This window comes from Rousettus aegyptiacus, unplaced genomic scaffold, assembly GCF_014176215.1.
Source record: "Rousettus aegyptiacus isolate mRouAeg1 unplaced genomic scaffold, mRouAeg1.p scaffold_m13_p_12, whole genome shotgun sequence".
In the NCBI taxonomy this organism is placed as follows: domain Eukaryota; kingdom Metazoa; phylum Chordata; class Mammalia; order Chiroptera; family Pteropodidae; genus Rousettus; species Rousettus aegyptiacus.
This window is the reverse complement of record NW_023416287.1, coordinates 58,893,117-58,913,016: the sequence shown is the minus strand read 5'-3', so window position 1 is coordinate 58,913,016 and position 19,900 is coordinate 58,893,117. Positions and strand designations below refer to the sequence as shown.

The 19,900-nt window shown below is 37.7% G+C and overlaps 1 protein-coding gene across 4 annotated transcripts in view; it reads left to right on the top strand.

Moving 5' to 3' along the window:
• The window catches only part of ZNF521 (zinc finger protein 521), a 263,268-nt gene that overhangs the window by 212,292 nt on the left and 31,076 nt on the right, over positions 1-19,900 (top strand). For 2 of the 4 annotated variants that reach the window (XM_016120335.2, XM_016120171.2), the window contains one exon: positions 13,541-13,606. The exons of the other annotated variants lie outside the window; for them this stretch is intronic. In XM_016120335.2, the coding sequence (XP_015975821.1) occupies positions 13,541-13,606 (66 nt within the window). The remainder of the gene's footprint in view (positions 1-13,540; positions 13,607-19,900) is intronic. 4 annotated transcript variants of the gene reach the window in all.

Sequence of the window (19,900 nt, the reverse complement as noted above, 5' to 3'; positions counted from 1 at the left end):
ACAGTGCTCTGGTGTCTCTGGAGTAGACCACAGTGTCACATCTCCACAGTCACCCATTGCCCTGGGTCATCTGGTCACTGAAAATACCAGAAGGAAAATATGGTTGTATTCAAGTTTTAGGTCTTTTTACCATAAATCCTAAATGCATATCTCTGAAAATATACTACATTGATGGACATTTAGGCCAGGACAGGTAGAGCATCACTGAGGTTACTTTGACAAAGAAAGTAGGTGAAGTTCTCTGAAAACCTACTGGAGTCAGACTCCCCCTCAAGCAAGCTGTGGCTACACAGGCACCAGGTTTAGTCTAAGGCAGACTGAGCTCCTCCAAAATCCACTTCTCTAGGGAAGTCAGGAAATCTGGAATTAAATATTCATCATTGAGGGAAATTTTTCAGTACTTCTGTTTTTTTAGGTATGTAATGAAGAGTATAATACACAGAACAGAGCTACTTGTAAGAATGTAATGTGAATTAATGATAAGAAAGCGGGATGTCCTATAATTCACTGAAAAGACAGATTCAAACATGCATATCTTGCTTTTATTTATTATTTGGAGAGCTTTTGTGATACTTTATGAACAGCAAAGCCCCATGATTCACGGCCTGCCATAGATATAAAAGCCAACTAATGAAATGTGCCATTGATTTCCTTTTTTCTGTCTTTTTGACCCTATGTTAAATTTAAAGGGGAAAAGAGATACATTAAATTCCAATTCTAATAATAGCCCCCAATGGGGACCAAGTAGATAAAACAATGGGAAGAGTGACCATTCAGCAGTAAGATTTGCTTTGAGTCTAAATGAAGTCTGTCGTGCATGTTATTTAGCGAAATGAAATCATAGAAGGAAGTTGATTCCTTCCGGTCAGACCCCGAAGAACAAGTGTCACATCCCCAAGTCATGCCCACTGGTTGTAATTAAGCTTCATTCTCTGCAGAGAGCCATAGGTGACTTTAGAGGCAGTACTTTGGAGGATTTCAGGCTTTAGATTTCCATTTATTCACAGAGCAAATGAATGCCTTTCCTGTCCATTCTAATCTCGTCCATTGACCCATAAAGGGCTTTGAGTTCAGCCTTTTTATATTAATAGGGCACCATGAGAAAGAAACAAATTAAGGAAAATAATGTTCAGAGGAAAAATAAAATAAACATTTAAAAAAATGTTTTCAGCAAAGAAAAGTTAAGTATATTAGATATACATTTTCTGAAGAAGTAGATAACACTTTTAATGGAAACCTGTGACATCACTGAAGTATTTTTTTTAAAGAGCACTTATAATTAATTGTATTAATCATGAAAACTAAATTTATCCTCAGCCTCTATAGTGTGTTAAGGATAGAGATGTTTACCCAAGAAGAAAGCTAACATGGCATTCTTCTGTGCAGATGTAATTTTCACTTGACAGTGTGTATTCGTATGGTAGGTGTTTGCTTTTCATTTATCCACTTAGAGTTTTTTTATCCTTTTGGAAATTTATTGATTTAGTTTGTGAAATGCAGACAGAAGAGAAAGGAAAAGACTGTGATTTGTGACAAGTATACTTCCTGAGCAAAATACTTATTTATTCTACTTACCATTCTATTCTCTCCATTATTTCTCTTCTCCTGAGATGTAATTGACATATAACATATATTACTTTCAGATGTACAACATAATGATTCGATATCTGTATATATTGCAAGATCATTATTTATCAATTAGCCTTTGTATAATATAAAACACAATATCTAAGGTCTCATTAATTTCACAATTTGTCATCAAATTATAATTGTAATTATAAACATAAAGATCTCTCAGTTTTACTTTTGGAGAATTTCATTTTGGCCCCTCCTGTCAAAAATGTGAAGAGGGTAGAAATGTGTGATCTTTCTCAGCATAAAAATGACATCCTCTTTCCTAACAGGATTGTGGGCACTGGAAAGCAGGCAGGAAAGGTTTGCACTGTGGATATCCATATCCCATCTTGCCAAAGGATAAATAAAGGACATTCATTCATCAGCTTTCAAGCTGCCACCCCCCTTTCTGTTCCACCAACCCCCACCTCTCACTGAAATTGGGAGGGGGAGGTTCTGATTATTTTTGCCTATTTCTAGCAGAGCTAGGCATGAACAATTAAATTTAGGGCTTCCCTGTGGTCTGTGAATAACAGTGCACAGTGCTAACCATCAGGGCACAAAGGCAGACAACAACAACAAAAAAGACTTTTTTGTTTTCTGTTTACCCTTCAGGACACTGTTTACCTTATCACTAAAAGGTAAGTTATCGTCGCATCCCTTTTGGAAATTGTACTGGGTTTATTCTCTAGCTTCCAGTCTCATACTGTCCACTGATAAAATGGGTTATGTCAGCCTGGGGCGAGGGCACTGATATAAGGCCCTGCTCTCTCCCCGCACCCCGCCGACCCCCGTGTCTGTGTGTATGTGCACGTGGGTCTCTCCATCCCGCTGTCTCTTTCTCTGTCTCAGGCTTTGCTCTGTCTCTCGAGGGCACTCACACTTCTTCATTCCCCCCACACTATCTCATTCCCTTTTCCTTGATTTTTCTGTCAAACCTTTTTCTTTTTCTCCCTTTCAACCAGAATGATTTTTTCCCTTTTTCTCCCTTTCTCTAAATTTACTTCACAGCAGATTGTCTTGTAGTAAATCACCAAAAACCCAAATAGCACTAAAGCATTCTGATACAACATTAGCATTTGCTTAACAAGCACAAGATAAACATTAAACAAAGAACTGCATTTCTTTATTAGAGGCTGCAAGATACATAATCCATGAGCACAAGAAACATGGGACCCAGTGGATATGCAGATGTGTGTTATTTCATTGGCGCTGGGCGGCCTTGTTAGAAAAGGTTTTCATCTGAAGGCTTGGGGGTGGATGGTTGACTGTCCCTGGTGGGGCTGTAACTAGATACAGAGACTGTTGCAAGCTAGGCTGGGCTCCCTGGTGGACGTGCTGATTGGACAGCCTGAGGAAAACTTGGGAAGCATCGGGAAGTGAACTCAATCACCTTGGGGATGATAGGGTAGAACCAGATGAAGGCATTTGACTTCTTTTGTAACTCCCACTAAGGACAGATTGCCAGTACGATCCAGCCTCCATAACTGCAAATCAGGCCCTTTCCCCTATGCCGATTTCATTAGAATGGCCAGCATGGTGCAAAGAGAAAAAAAAAAAAAAGGTTAGACACAGTAATTTTACAGGCAGGCGGGTACAAAAAAAATCTGCATAATTAAGCAGTCAAGGCTGCTAATAGGGGAGTTTATATGCTCTGGGACCAGGCAAGGGCAGCACATATGGATATAGCACTGGATATTAAATCTACGGCATGCAGACTTACTTCAGGGCCCTCAGAGAAAAGGCTAATTATAGAGAGAGGAATTGTGTTTACTGGTCTGTCTTGGGCAAAGATGGTGAAAGAAGTGCAACCAAGTTTTGCAGTTAGACATGAACAGGCTGTTAATAGAGATATCAAATATGTGCTTGTGGTTGTTTCCTACCTAATCAACGCAAAATTATAGATTCTATGGACACTCCCCCTGCCCTGCATTACCTCCTGTAGACAAAACACTTGGACTTAAGTTTCATACATTAAGTAGAAGCATGATGTCAAGGTGCGTGGGGCAGGAGTGTGTTTATTATTAAATTGCCACAATTGAATCTCAGCTGTGCTCTTTATCATCAATACATTTTACTTAGCAGTTTAGCTAGCCCCGTTTAAAACTGTCAGTGCTTTGAGCATGAGCTCAAAGTCAGCACTTGAATATACATGGGAAATCTGAGTGGAAGTTGCAGTGGGCAGGAGTAAGCCATCCCAGAAAGGATGTGTTTCTGGAAGGGGCACAATGGGGTGGACATTAACATTTCATAATGCAGATCAAAGGTAAGGCGAAAACCCAACGGGCCCTTTGTCACAGGCCTCTAACGACTGCCTCATCCATGAGCCGAGATGATGTCTCCAGATTATCAAAGAGATTCATTTCATATTTGTATGTATGTATGCATATACGTATGCATGTGCTTGTTTATTTATTTATTTATTTCCATACAAAGAACGTTTTCCGAAGAGGACAAGAGAGCGGGGCCATTTGCCCTGGGCTGAATGTGCCAAGGCATTCCTGGTAGTTTCAGGGGACCAGAGACTCCTGCAGATTTTGTTTGCAGAGAAGCAGCCTGGACCCTTTGTCCTTCAGGGAAGCTTCCCGTGGAAAACAGCAGCCCTCGCCTAACACAGATGTGTGGCTGTGGGCTGCGGCCATTTGCAGGCCTGTTGTGCATTCCATTACTTCCCCCAACGAGAAGGGCCGCAGAGGAATCCCACAGCCTTGGCTCAAGATGCCCTAAAACCTGGGGCTTAGGAAAGTAAACAGCATCTGATCAGCCAGATATTGGGTAAGGCTCGCTTGACATCTGTGCCCTTCTTAGAAGCAGGGAATTCAGCACTAATGAGAAGACCCAAGTCTGGCCCTCAGAAAGTGAGAGTGGCAGAAGCTAATGAATGGGCACTTTGGCCCCTTAAAATGGGAGAGAGTATCACCTTGGCCCGCAGGGTGCTGTGTGTGTGCCTCCTTCTTATCCACTCATTGTTCGCCACCTGACCAGGGGTGTCCCTTGTACTGAAAACAGCTGGTCAGCAGAGCAGTCAGTTAAGAAGGTAAAGGTCTTGAGAGACTGGTATAATGCAAATACCCAGTGCAGGTATTTCATACTGGAGTTTTGAGATGTATTTATATCCCTAGCAACTGTTATAAGTTAATTGGGTTTTAAAAATCAGACTAGTCCTCAAACTCGGCAACTTCTGATATTTTCTGATTTCTAGAGGTGGCATGCTAAAGAAAGAAACTTGTGGGTGCCCGTAGGTCGGTAGGAACAGTGTGGCACAAGTGGGGTGCAGCATCGAAAGGACTTCTTAAGGCCATTCTTTGGATCCCATTCTTTCTAGTTGAGACTTAAAAATGCAAAATAAAGAAAAATGTGTAGGGAGGACTCAGTAGGGGCTTATACCTAGAAAATGGTAGCAGCTAAATGTATAACGTACAGGACAGGGCCTGGGCATCATTTTTCTGCTTGTCAAGAGAAAATGAAGTCGACTGGAACACTAGCAGGCAGTAAGTAGGCCCTGCTAGAAAAAAGGAAAATATTATTTTTAAAATAGAAATATAGAGGACAGGGCTAAACACAGTTGCATTTTTTTTTTTTAAACTTTTGAGTTGATTAAAAGTTAGAAACCTAGGCAAGAGGCATATCACTGATAGAAGAAAGGTATGAATTTGAAAAGCTCTCTTTGGCTATAGGTTGAATTGTTTGGGACACAAAGAAGAACCAACCGTATAGTCCCCCCCCCCCGCCCCCCCGCCCCCCCCCCAGTTTGTGGCTGGACTCAATACCCCTTACAACACAGTAGCTTCCAAAGTCTGTCTCCTTCCTCCCTCCCACATTCCCTCGCTTCCTTCCTGGTCTCCTGTCTTCTGTTCATTCATTCAGCAACAGTGAAAAACACAATTGCCTTGAGAACAGGCCTAGTAAATGATAAGGAGGATAATCAAGAAGGAATGTATCTTGTAGGGGAAATAAGATATGTATTTATGCCAGGAGGGAGAATGTGATAAATGGTAGGAATTCAGAGGAAAAATTAACTGAGTGTTAATTTGGCTGGAGACTCAGGCCTAAGGAACAGCAAATGATATGACAGTTCTTTTCCATTCAGGCTGTACCCTTCTTCATTTCTGTATGAATTTTCTGGGTCATCCCAACAAATAAACTGATGAATTATCTAAATATTAGTCTCCTCCCCTCCCCCCCCCAACACATTTGGAATGAGGAGGATAAAGGGAGAGGGAAAATAACCAATATTGCTATGGCAATGTCTTGGGAGAAAGGGTTTTTCAAAAATGGATGATTTAACAGCATTAACATCTTCTGAGTTTCGTTTTAAAGTTTATCATTACCGTATGATGAGATTTCCTCATAAATGTCTGGGTTCAGTTTAAAAGGTCTCTGCTAGATCTATCCAGAGAATCCACATGTCTAGGAGCCTGACCACTGCCCTCGACAGCCCTGCCAACATCTGCGAGCAGGAAGGCCCGAGGAGCAAGCCCAGCCATTCCTGGAGGCCGAGCTGACTTTTCCAATCCCACCAACCACTGAGCAGTCTCAGTGTTTCTGCCCTTGTAGCCACTGTCTCAGTTCTTCCTCTCAGGTCCTACAGCCCACAACTGCTTTGGGGGCAGCTGACAAACTGACCGTAGGGGAGAAAGCAACTTCTGTGGAACTGTGACCTCCCCTTTCTCTCTTGCATCTGCATATACTGATCCCTGTAATCCTCTCTGCCCCATAACCTTTGCTGCTTTTGTTTCCCTCTCTCTTTTTCCTTTACAGAGGGGAGAGAGGGGAATTTTGAGGAACGAAATCAATAAATGAACACTAAAGAGTAAAAATATTTGCTATAAGGTATTTCAACACATGTAGCAAACATTTGCTTCACACTTAATAAAAATAACGGATCTTTACAAAATGCTTACTGTAGGCCAGACATTGTGCTAGACACTTGGCACGGGTTCTCTCACTTCTCATCCCTACGATGTAGGTACTTGGTAGCCCCATTGGATAGATGGTTCAGCTAAGACAAGGTGAAATAACGTCTGTGAGATTAAGTGGTTTGTGAGTGGCAGGGCCGGGCATCCCACCCACCAATGAGTGATTGCAAAGCCTAAGCTTTTAAAACCGCCCCACCATGGTACATGCGAAGAGAAGCCTTGCAAGTAACGTCTATGATGACTTTTATAGATATAAAATACTCTTCTATCCACTATAGTGTAAGTCAATTTAAGCCTCTGATCAAGGTCTATGTTTGCTACCATGCTAGGCCTACCAAGTACATGTCACTTATATCAGGAATTTCCCTCCCACTGAAGAAGCAACTTTCGTTGCAGTGGAAAAATGACAGATTACAGAACTGAACTCAGTAATGGCCCACTGGCCATCAGATTTGCAAGCCTTACTTTGGAATAAATTTTGTTTTTGATAAATTAAAAGAGATTTAGTGGCTGACCATTCAATTTCTGAGTATTCATCAGAAATTAATATTTAATCAATGTGCAAGGAGACTTAATTGCATTTGTGACCTGCTTTCTTACATATTTGGGAGGGTAGAGAGGAAAATGGAGAACACATAGTAGATGCATTTTACTGCCAGAGTGGAACTTTACAATCGTACCAGGGGACCTTTTGGTAATGTTTGTAATGTGCTGCTATTGTGATTTAGGAAAGAAAAATGCTACTGCTGGTCTTTATTTTTAACGGATTTTTTTTTAAAAAAAAACATCAATTAATGCAATCAAATGCAGTACAGGGAAATCTAACTTTTTATTTACATTTCTGGGGGCTGGGGAGGGTTTGTTTGTTTTTGTTAACTCCAGTCACTTGCGCTGTACAGTGTATGGTTTTCTTGGTATTTTCCAAATCAACTCAGTAAGTTATATTTAACTCAGAACCTCTCCACATGAGGAGGAAAAAACAGCCTTGTAACTGGTTCCACTTGTTGGAAAACAAATGATTCTGCCTTGCTACACACAGTTTGAAAATAATGACCTTTTGGGTTTTTAAAAACAGATTTAGTTAATAAAATGAATCATATCAGTTTTCTTACCCATACCCACAAAATTGAAATATGCTATTTCTTCATGAGTTAGTCAGATGTTTGAATGCCAACTTTTGAACTCAATCTTGATGAATTTGAAAATAATAACCTATAAAAAAGAGCATCGTATGTTTGGCCTTACACCCTAAAAGGGCACTAAAATAAACCGTTAAGAGAATCAGAAATGTCCATGCTGAAATCACATTTTTCTAATTTTTCTCCCTAGTGTGATTCACTACCTTAATTAAACACACATTATCCACACAAGCTGCTGGGTGATCTCGTATCCTCCTGAGCCATAGAGACCCAGTAAACTATCATAGATGATTTAACTAAAAACAGTTCCATGTTAAAATTTAATCCCCTCCCCCTCCACCCCCATAATCTGGAGCATACACCAAGATTTGAGCCCAGCTCTATCAGTAACTACTCACAGAACTTTGAGCAAATCGGTCAGTCTCTTCTTAGGATTTGGGTTATCTGACCCACTCTATTTATGGAGCAGATTAAATGAGAATTGATGTATATGAACCCACAGCACACATTTTTGAAAGTTGTAAAATGTATATAAATATAAAGAATTGTTATATTTATAACCATCCTCAGGTAGAAATAATGGGAGGAAAATGTACCAATGTAATAGTCTTAGCAATGATAAGAGAGCCTCCTTCTTGTGGGCTTTCAATAAAAGAGGAAGGACTGAATTTGAATTGTAGAGACACTTCATTCAGTCTCTTGTGCTTAAAAGTCAGGTTGGCCTGAACACAAAGAATGCTCTTCTGCAGCGGATGAGGTAATGTGTAGACCTAATGGGGTGAGTTAAGGCCACAGTGACTACTTCGATTTGGAATTTCTTTGCTATCACTTTAAGACAGAATTTCCAATATTCATTTCAAAAGAGATATGTCTAGATTCTAGATCCTCTGCATGTCACTTAATTGCATTTTTCTATTCTCTTTTGAGGTGGTGTCCACCTATATTGTGAGTGCCATTAGGTAACATAAGGAGGCTCAGGATAGACAAGATGGACCAAGATGCCAGTCTAGCGTGTGCTTGCCATAAGTGATAGCTGTGTCTAATTCTCTGAGATTTTATTTTATTTTTATTTTATTTTATTTTTAATTCTTTGAAGTAGCTGAGGCAATATTTAATTAAGGGAACTTCTCTTCCTGTTCTAGAAAAGAAAATGTATTTTGTTACTGGTCATTTTTCTCTAAATATAAGTATCTATGCATGGTCTGTTGTGATTGGTGGAAAATGTGCTAAGCATATTTACTGCACTTTATTTCTTTCTAAACATTCATAAATGATAATCTGTATTGACCCACTCTCATTTTAATTTCTGAACTGTCTTTGCTCCAATATTCAGAGAAAGGAGAACATTCGTTGCTAGCTCCTATCAGACTATTCGCCTCCTAGTTTATCCAACAGTTGCTCCTACAAAATTATACAAAGTATTTACTTTTCTCCAGATTGTCAAATATAAAAACTCTAATGCTAATCTCTATCTTTAAGAAACCAAACATTGCTACTGCTTTTCAGAAGCAAAGAAAAAGTAGGAAGCCAAGAAATTACCATAGGTCACCTTTTACCCTGTACTGTTATGTTTTTCTTTACCAAGAATGAAATTGATAAGTGAGCTTAAATGATTCGTTTTTTAGAAAGGATATAAACTTTATAATTGTGTCATATTTCTACTTAGATTGTTTAAAACAACATAGGAATTCTATGCTAATTGCATCGCATACCATGCAGGTGCAAAGCAGAGCATTTCAATATATAAAATGTTTAAAGCCATCGATAGATATTTTTGTGACTTTTTTCCAATAGATTTCCTTTTGTGTTAGGAAATTATCAGCCTTTTTATATTGACAGATCTGAATGAGTTGGTTTGGGTTTTAGAAAAATTGTCGTAAAGATAGGGGATTAAAAATTTATTGTGCCCAAAGCATCTTTATAATTTGGCATTATAGTCTTAGAAATATTTAATAGCTTTGCAGGAGGTAATACGAGTAATTGCTGTCTAAGAAAGAGCTATTTTTAATTATTATGTTTTATTCTTCATTTAACAGATTCACTTATTAACTAATACATGGTTTTCGTTAGGCCCATTTCATAGTCTTTATCTTTGGTTTTTGACCTAACAAAACACCTAGTAATATCTACTTTTTCGTTATACTTCCAAGCTCAGTAGAAATAAGAAAGAAATCTTTGTTATTTGTTATAATATGTATCCCGTGACCGGCCTTCCTTTCTTCCTCTCTCTCTTCACCCCTACTTTCCTCCCTCTCTTTCTCTCTCTCCCCCTTCTCTCCTTTTTTCCCATCTCAAGAGATGTCAGAAGTTGTATAATAACTCTCACTTATGTTGCTCTTGACTGACAGGAAACAGACAGAAGAAAATAGAAATGAGTATGATTCATTAGTATGCCAGTAACATCTTGGCTTCAGTATAGAGTGTCTAGATGTGCTGGTGTATCCAGAATGATGCCCAAGAGAGAAAAGTAGGTTAGGAACATACTGAACTAACCTATTTTCCATACATAAGTTTGGAGCTACCTTTTCAGTAAGCCACACACTTAGGAATATACATACAGTTCCAGTTTCTTCCCAAAAACTCAATTTAGTACTATATCAGGGAATGATTCAGGCACTTAAAGAAGTAGAATTAACTATAGGTAGAATAGAATTCAGGAATCAGCCTTTATTTCTGAATAATTATAATTCCATAAAAGAGAGCTCAAGCCCACTCTCCACAGGGTTTCAGTTGACAGTTTAACCAAATCATTGGGTTATTGCCATTGAGAGAAAGCATCAGCATTCAGCCATGGATGCGTTCTGTGTCAGAAGTTATATAATCATGAGTGTTTCTTTCAGGTTGACAGCTCAGACCAAAGTGCTTTACCGAGAAAGGTGTTCTCAGCACAGAATCTGGAGATATGGGGAATTTCACTTTCCATTACCAACAAGTGCTATGTATTAGCTCAGGCTTCAGTTTCCTGAAGGGAGAGGAGTGCTTTCACATGGGCAAGACAGACTCTTCTAGTAGTTGCCTAGGATATAGGAGATGAAGTGGATCAAAATGAATTCAGGCTTTGTCCTGTCAGGGAGCAAAGGAGTGACCAGGCAGTATGGAAATGTAAATAACTCCTTGCACTTCAGGAAGAGATCTAGAAAGATGGTAACTTAATCGACAACTTTAATGTTGTACTTAGGAGAGAGGAAACTTTTTTTAAACACCTACAGCACGTGGTCTTTGTAGGTGGTCTCCCATCCAAGTACTAACCAGGCCCAACTCTGCTTAACTTCCAAGATCAGACAGAGTTCTGGCACGTTCAGCAGGGCGTGGCTATAGACTGGAATCTTTGGTTTTAAGCGATGGTTTGGTGAAACAGTGAGTAATAAATTCAGGACCCTGAGTTCTGGTACTAGCCATAACCAGAACGCTTTTCATTGTGTGCATGTCGGTTAATATCTCGAGTCTCAGCCTTCTCATCTTTTAAACAAGCTCAGAATTAATTAGATTTTCTCCAAAGTCCCTTCTAGCCTGTATCTAATATCCCAACATTTAGCCAAATATACAATTACTCTTTCTTTTTTTTTTTTCTATGCATTCCTAGTTTATTACTTCTCCATTTTACATGAAAAAGCACAATGTTCTGGGATCTTTAAAAATACTTGAGCCAACAAATACAGTTTTGTGAGGTATTTATTTAGAATATTTCTTAGTAAGAGGATAATGCCAAATGGTGGTCAGCCAACTCTCCTGACTTTCACAACCACGTTTCCCATATCCCTTTTCAGATTTCTCTCAGCATAGGGAGCTTTGTTTTTGGAGGGATGCTAATCACCTTATAGTAGTTTTATGTCATCCTCTATTTTTCTTCAAGCATAAATGCTTTAGCCAAAATGTAGTCTGGAAGAAGAAACTCTATGTACATTCACATACCGTGTGCTTATTTTTCTTTTAAGTGTGTTGTTGCAGTTTGTTTTCTTTCTAATATATTTTGACACCTTATAGTTGTAACCTGCTGTTCTCTTAATTGCTTATTGTTATTAATTATATAGTGGTAACTAGTTGGCTGCTTGAGACACTTGGCTGTAAAGAAATTCATTTATCATTATTGCCATTGGAGCTACAGAAAATTGCCAGCATTCTATCTAGAGATGAATGCTTCTGAGTTCACATCCAGCAAAATTTTGAACATGGGTCAAATTCTTAAGTATTTTCTTTTGCTGCTATCCTTTGCTTATTCTAGTCTACTCATTCAGTGTCTTCATTTTCTCATATCTTTTGTGTTCAGTCCTTGATTTGCTACCCTTTCAATGAAGTTTATATATTATTCTCAGCATTCCATTTAGGGGCCTATCTAAATGATACCCTTTACTTTCTCTTATTCCTAATTCTAAATTTTCCTTCTTAGAATTTCTTTTTTAATAACATCCTTGCCTTTATAACTTTGTTATACATATATTTCATTTTAAACCATTAGTGGCGATTGGACATAGCCTTAAGCCCCGCCTTTCAATGAAAGTGATCATTATACCCTTAAGAGTAACTATAAACCTTTTCTACCCGTGCTATAAATAATTAGATGTATTTAGATTCCCAGATTAGGAAACTGGCAGTATAATAAATACATGAATGAATGAATGATGCACATATGCAAACACGGGGATGTGTACTTGCACAAACCTGGCTATTTCCTGATATCTGTAGTTTCTTTAAATCTGAGCTTAATTTAGAATTCATGACCCCACAGCTGCATATGCCACGGAACAGCCAGGCCAGAGCGCTCCTCTGCCTTCTGGCAGCATGACATTAAATTCACACTAGTTAAGCCAACTTAAATTGAGCCTCCTTGAACCTTCCTATATAAAACTAGTGGCCTTAATTACAATCAGGCAATTTAAAGGTTATGGAGCTCTAACTAGTACTGCAGTATATCACTTTAATAATGCACAGGAAAATTTCTCTAAGGGGTGGCATCGTTTGATTAGAAGAATTCAAGTTTCACAGCACATTTCCAGTAAACTGTTTTTAGATATCTTATTGCATTTATTGCGCCATTACCTTTTTTTATTCTTCAAGGCCAAGCATCTAAGGTCACACCAATAGAACGATAAAATGTGAGTCATTTGCAAATAATGCACAGTATTGTGATTTTTGCATCGCTGCTAGTGATTTTCTTAGTATTGCTATGAAGTAGAAGAGGAGGATAAAATCTGAGAAATTTTGGCCCCTTTTATGCCCTCATACCCTGTTGCAGATGTGACTCTTGCTTTGTGATGAACCGGGATTCCAACACCACAGTTTATCTTTGCATCTTTGCAATAATCATCAGTACTATAAGTTACTTAAAAAGATCATTAGCTTTGGAAATGCCCAACTAGTTTCTTGTCTTAAACCTGTGGGTACTTAAAACCCCATTGTTCTTGAGATCCACACCATTTACAGAAGCGGGTGAACCTCATTCCATTTCTTTTGTTTGATTCAGGTTTGGGGGGATCTTTTGTTTTGTTTTAAAAGCAGCAGCATTAGCAAGCTATGCTTTCTAGCAAGAATAAACAGCTTTACAGTGCATTAAGACTTTTTTCCTTCAGATAACTAGTGGCTTTATGCCAAGAAGAAGAATTTTTTTTTTTTTTTAAGAAAGAAACGGCCCTGACCCTTGCTATAAACTCAGCACAGTAACATGAAAACCTACCTGATGAGAACCATGTCCAGTGCATGACTGGCGTCACTGGCCCATTGCTGTGTGGAATTAATATTGACTATTGCACCATCTCAGTTCTTGAAGACGTTTTCCCGATAGATTTAACTTTAAAGCAGATTACATTTAGTTTATGCTGCATGCATTCTCCTCCTTCAATTTTACCAATTTGTGTTTTTTTTTTTGTGCAGTACTCGAAGGTAAATATACCTGTACTTCCACCAGTGCCAGAAGTCCCAGATGTGAGGGCATTAATAGTAGGTATTTAATATCAAACAAGAGAAATTTTAAGCAGAGTGAAATAATTGCATACATCTGATTTAACCAATTAGTTAAAAGAATGGGGCTTTGCAATATAAGAATACATGACAATTAATAAAAACTGTTTAAAACATGAACTATGGGTCATTGGGTGTATGATAGAAATACTTCTCTCTGATGGGACAAAAGGCAGTTGTCTTTCAGGTATAAATTATGTAATGACATTTTCCTCTTGAAATAAGGGATAAGTTTTGACTAATAAGTGTCTTACTGGAGAAAAGCTGGCAAATAAGACCACTACTTTGTTAATGCTTTATTTCCCAGAGCATTTTAATCTCATTTCATAAAATAATATAGGTAAGCAGTATAAATTAAGTTTGCTAGTCCAAATTTCTCATATGTGTAGGGTTTAATGTACAAGGAAATGGAACAACCTTTTGAAACTCAATTGATAAATAACAAGTAGTATTTTGGTGTTAATCTCTACATTTTATTCCGATGAATTTAAATGTAGGACTAGCTAAGTGTATATTTCCTATACATTTAATAAATATTTATTGAGTTCCCAACGATGAGCCATGTACTGTTCTAGGTACTTGGCATGCATCCGTGTACAAAACAGACAAATATTATTGCCCTCTTGAAACTTGCCTTGTATCACAAATTGATGAATAACCCAAACCAATTCTTGGCACTTTCTAGTATTAAGATGTCCTGGGCCGCCACCCACCACTCTTTAATAGGCAAGGCAAGAGCTGAAGTGCATGATTGAATTGAAAAACTGCTATTTCCAATCATATTATATTTGTAACTATTATGAGAAATTAAAGGGGATCCTTTTAATACTGTCTTTCTGTGCTCACAAACTTTCTGTCAAGGCAGAGAACAGAGCAGCACTTAAGATTAGGTGGTGAAAAACTTTGTAAAGGAAAAAAGGTTACTTTCATGTATTCAAGTGAGCATAAATAAAGAAAATTGTTCAAATTAACTGGTTTCCTTTCAGTGGAATACAGAGACATATACTGAAGTCAAAGCTTTATACAATAAGCTATTTTTTTTAAAAGCAGTCCTAATTCCTAAACAGACCTGGAGGATGGATTTCAGACTCAGTCGGTCTCAATCCTCACTCCTACCCATATCCTTGTTCTTGCCTTTTTTTTTTTAGGACTAGCAGTATTTTTACCAAGAAACCTGTACTTTCTTCTTTTCTTAGTTAAGAATGCTTTTTCTTAGGATGGGGTAAAGGGAGCTCAAAGTGATTTTATCTGTGTCTTACCAAAAACTGATGTTTGCTTTTAAAAAAATAACTAAAAGCATTTGAAGCCCAAATTTTTACCTTTAAAGCTATTTTCTGGCACTGTATATTTTTTTCCCCTGAGCCTTCATGTGGGGCACATTTTTAGATTAGGAAAGTAGAGAAGAAAATGATAAAGACCTGGATAGGTTTAAAGGTATCTTTAGTCTACATGCTTATCCCTAAGTCCAAACTTGAGCCAAAATATTGCTGCCGAGTCCCCACAGGTGGAGGGAAGCGCCTTTCTAATGGGTTGTTTGTTTTAGTGTTTATTGTTTCGACAGCATTGCAGTGTTTTCTCCTACATGAGAATATTCTAATAACTACTACCCACAACCAATAATAATAGCCAAGGAATTGGACGATATTGCATCTCAGAGCATCTAAAATCCCACTGCCTGACTTTCCTATCCCGACCCACCTGGACCTCCTGCTAGTTTCCAAGCTGCTGATGTTTATGGGGCTCTAGGAAGCCCCTGGGCTCTTTAAAATCTGCTGGGTACCATGCGGCCTACCCCAGCTGAATCATTTCCTGCTCCAGCCCTGCTGGTAATGAGAAGTTTGAGACAGGAAATAACAGTGTCAATATCAATGGCTTTGCTTATAAAGTCTAAAAGCATCATAGTCTTTAGACCATTGGCCAAAAACAGGTAGTGACTGAGGTAAATGCAGACCTGTACCTTGTAGTTCTCCTAGACTTAAATTCTGTCTGAGACACACAGAATGTATAACATTTTGCGTTTCTTGAGATATCTAAGAGTTAGGCACTTTGTGTGTGAATAGTCAAAATCAAGATACCTGGCGTCGATTTATTCTTAGTATTCACAATGTCCTTGCTCTGTTGAGCCTTATGCTGATATCTCGTGTTCCTCTGCTCTGTTGAGCCTTATGCTGATATCTTGTGTGGCATAGAAATACTAGCACTGGCCAACATTCCCGTATTTCCAGGGAGAAAAATCCACGAACATGCTAGTGTCGGTCTTCAGGCAGGACTTTTAAACTAGTGTAGAGAAAAGGTTCACACAATATTCAGTACTTTCAAATTCTGCCTTACTTTAGGGGCTTAATGACTAATATACTGGCAGACTTTGAGCCCTAAGTAATATTCTCCATTGCCAAATTAGCACCTCAGTGAGTTTATGCTACAGTTGTGAAATATGTGTAGTATATAATACAACAAATTATTGTGGCCCTAGTGCTATGGGCCTAGAAGGAGATGATGGCTGTGTGCATGGCAAATTACAGTACAGTCTGCCTATTTTTCTACTTCTGGTTTCTAGGGTGACCCAATGTAGCCAAGGGGTGAGTTTTGTCATGTATGGCTTTTCTTTGTTACTCTTCAGACCCCAAGCTTATAAATGTGTGCTTGGAAATTAACTCAGGGAAGAGGAGAAGCAAAAGAAATGGTTGAGGGATGGGAATTGGTTTAAGGCATAGTTTTCTTGGATTTAAAAATATATATAAGGATATAGTGGTACACACATTTAAACTGGAAAAATTACAACTGCAGGGCATTTGATGCCTCTGTTTGGATTCCAAGGGCAGAGTTTACTCCCACTCAGATCAGAGCTTTTAAGTATGGCCCCTGCCACGTGATGATGCACCAGGAGGGATTTATATCTTTGGACTTATCCTATAGATTTATGCAGTGGAAGAGGCTGGAGGACCCTTTGGCCAGTCTCCAGGGTAAATGAGAGAAGAAGTTCTACTTATAAACTGTTACAAATTGGTCTTCCGTGATAGCTGCAGTGTTGATCAGATGATATAGGGGGCCCTCCAGTGATTCCTGGGATAACGGCTGCATGTAAGTCAACCACTGAACATTTGCTTGTAGCTCTAGATTTTTGTTTTTATTGAAGGAAAAGGAATATAAACATGGGACACACAGGCAAGGCTGCTTAAAGGCTTTCTCTTGTTTAAAGCTTATATTGAAATGTCAGTGTCTTATACTAGGCTCACAGTGGCCTTGTTGGAGCTTATAACTTGAGTCATGCTTGAGCATTCCAAATGGTAACTTATTTTTTCTGTTGCAAACTGGCTGATTAATACTTGCATTGGTTCAGGTTTTATAAATTGGAGAGAGAGAAATTATCATTCCCCTTTGAACTGGCCTCAGACAGATTTTGTTCTCAGCACAGTTTTGTAAGTGTTTGTCACGTTTCCTACTAAGGCAATGAGCTTTATTGCAATTATGTATTCAGACTCTTTCCTTTGACACATTTAATATTACAGTAAATATTTACATTAGCATGAGTCTCTTCTGTGTAGACTGGATTCCTGTTTACATTTATGTTCATACTTAAATGAAGATTAACAAATGGAAATAATTATTTTAGCTGAAATTTATATACATGTGAAATTATTTTTCAGTCACACCCAAACCATCTTTGAGCATGCTTTAAAGTGGTTGACAAGGACAGGAAGGAAGTTGCTGGCCTCCAGCATTTTCTCAGTGGTAAGAGCTCCACTCTTGCCTTTCCTGACATTGGACCCCAGTGCTGGCCACATGTGTGCTCTGCCACTGCCGCCACCAGTATACAACAGAGAGGGTTTTTGTTTGTTTTTCTGGAAAGATATGGTTTTATACTGAAAACTCCACCTTCTCATTAAGTTGACTAATTTACACTCTGAGTTTCTTTCTCCCTTTCCTTGTGCTAATTTCTACTTTCCAAGGTATTTGGTTAGAATGTTTTTCAGTCTAATGTTCAGTACTAGAGTTTTTCTATACTGCATAATATTACTCATTTCTTGTCCAACATTTTAGCTATCAAAATTTCAGTGTTGTAATCAATCTTTATTAATAGAGTATAGAAAGGGTAGTGTGTTTTATTCTTTAATTTCCAAAGTTACCTACAAAGGCAAATCATGTTTATTGTAGAAAATCTGGACAGTATAGATAAGCAAAAAAGAAAAAAAAAGGAATAAAACTAGAAGTATCATCTATCTTTCCCATCTATAACTCTTAATAAAAAATAGTTCTGGACTAGTCTATTATGTCCTTAATGGAATATTATAATGGTTATTAAATCAATTGACTCAAAATCTCTTTTTAATAAATGAGTAAAACCATATTATCCAATTACTGTCAGCTGCTACTTTTCCAAAGAGCAGAAATGCTTACTTTGATTGAATTTTTAAAGCTTTTGGCACCTTTAGGGAAAAAAAGAAGAAAAGGGAAAAAAAAAAGCTAGGTGCAATTTGTGGCTTCGTAGGCAAAATCCTGAGTCTCAGGCTTAAGTTCACCTGAAATTGGAGGTGTTGATAGTACCACCTCATGAACATCGACCTTAAATTCAAAACACAGTTATTCTTTACTCTTCTTTACTACCTTATACCAAATAGTAAGAAAAAAAGGAGAGAAGCTCAATTTTGAACAGAAATAGGGCTTAACTCAGCCAGACCCTGCAATACTGAGGGTTTTCAGCAATTCTTTGAAAATTAAAACACTGCTCTGAGTCACACAATGTAAACATTAAGATGTATAACAGGTGAGTTAAACAGATTCCAAATAAGGATAAACTTTGGAAATTCTTATTATAAATAAGTTTAATTTGCTATCTATACCCCTCTTCTTCAGTTACAAAAAATGTAAAATGGATTCTGTTGACCCGTTGTAAAAATGTTTTGGGTCCCCCATCTCTCTCATTCATTATCTATTTGACCCTGTGGTAATAGGCAAGAGTGAGATGGGGAGCATGAGTAGGGAAGCTAATAAAGGTGAGAGAGTGTGGGGGTGTATTGACTGTCTAGCTTGGAGCATTACCGGCTTTTGCTTATTTATAATTTGCTATGTAACAATTCAGATTTCTTTTCTATCCTACTCAAATAACTACAAAAGTTATCTGTTGGAGAAGACCTCACTATGTTACTTAGAAATAAACGGCAAGTAGAACTTTCTACCTGTTTTCAACATTATATTGTGCTTTTTAAACTGTAAAGAATTCTGTAAAGGCTGGATGCAATAGTTATTATCCGTGCTGTCAGTTAGTGCTTTCAAAAATAAAGTGTGGAATTCATGAAAACTAAATCTATGCCAATGACGCATAAATACTTTATAATTCTGTGTCACCTTTTTGTGAATTCACTTGACTAAATTTGGATTATTTCACATTTTGTGATGGAATGTCTCTGATCTTTGAATAAGAAATAAAAATTGATGAAGACATTTTTGTTGTACTCAGACACATGTATCTTTTTTTTTCTTTTATATTATTTTCCCAAACAAAATACTCATAGTCAAGAAAGATAATATCACATTAAAGGTCATCCTAACTTTCATAATTCACTTTATGTTCATATAACGGTCATTATCCCCAAGAAAACCCACCAGGCCTATATATGTTACTTTGCAAGTTTAAGAGTTCTGGAGTAAATGTATATACCTGCTCACACCCATAGGGCACATCTTGGTTCTTATACAAAACACATAATTTAAAGATGAAATTAGAACTCTTAGTTAGCCTCTTACTGTCAAAATAAAGGTATACAACACTGAGCAAATACAAAACCGTTACATTTGGCAAGTCTTTTTGGTAAATGACTTACTGGCTCAATTATCTACAATAAGTAGTGTTTCTTATATTTCTTAATACTTAAAATTTAGAAATTTTTTGTGACTTTAAGATTAAAAAAAAAGAAAAGAACAGATGGAAAACCCTTGATCTTATATAATCCCTAAAGCTTTTTGTATAACCCCTTGTCATGTCAGTATGCACAATTAAACTCCTTCTTACATAATTATAATCAAGGAATTTACTGTGCCACCCAAATACAGAGTAGGTTTTTATCTCTTGTGAAATGTAGACAGTACTGGGTGGCTTAATTAGTGCTTTGCTTCTCTTTTTACAAATTCCAGTCCTCTGCTTCTAAAGACTCATACTTGTGTGAGAAAAAAGATTAGGAATACAAATAGAGTGATTTTACTCCTAGTTAGCTAATAATAATTCACTTTGTAATTGGGCTTTTTGTGTTGCCAGTAATATCAACTGGTGAAGGA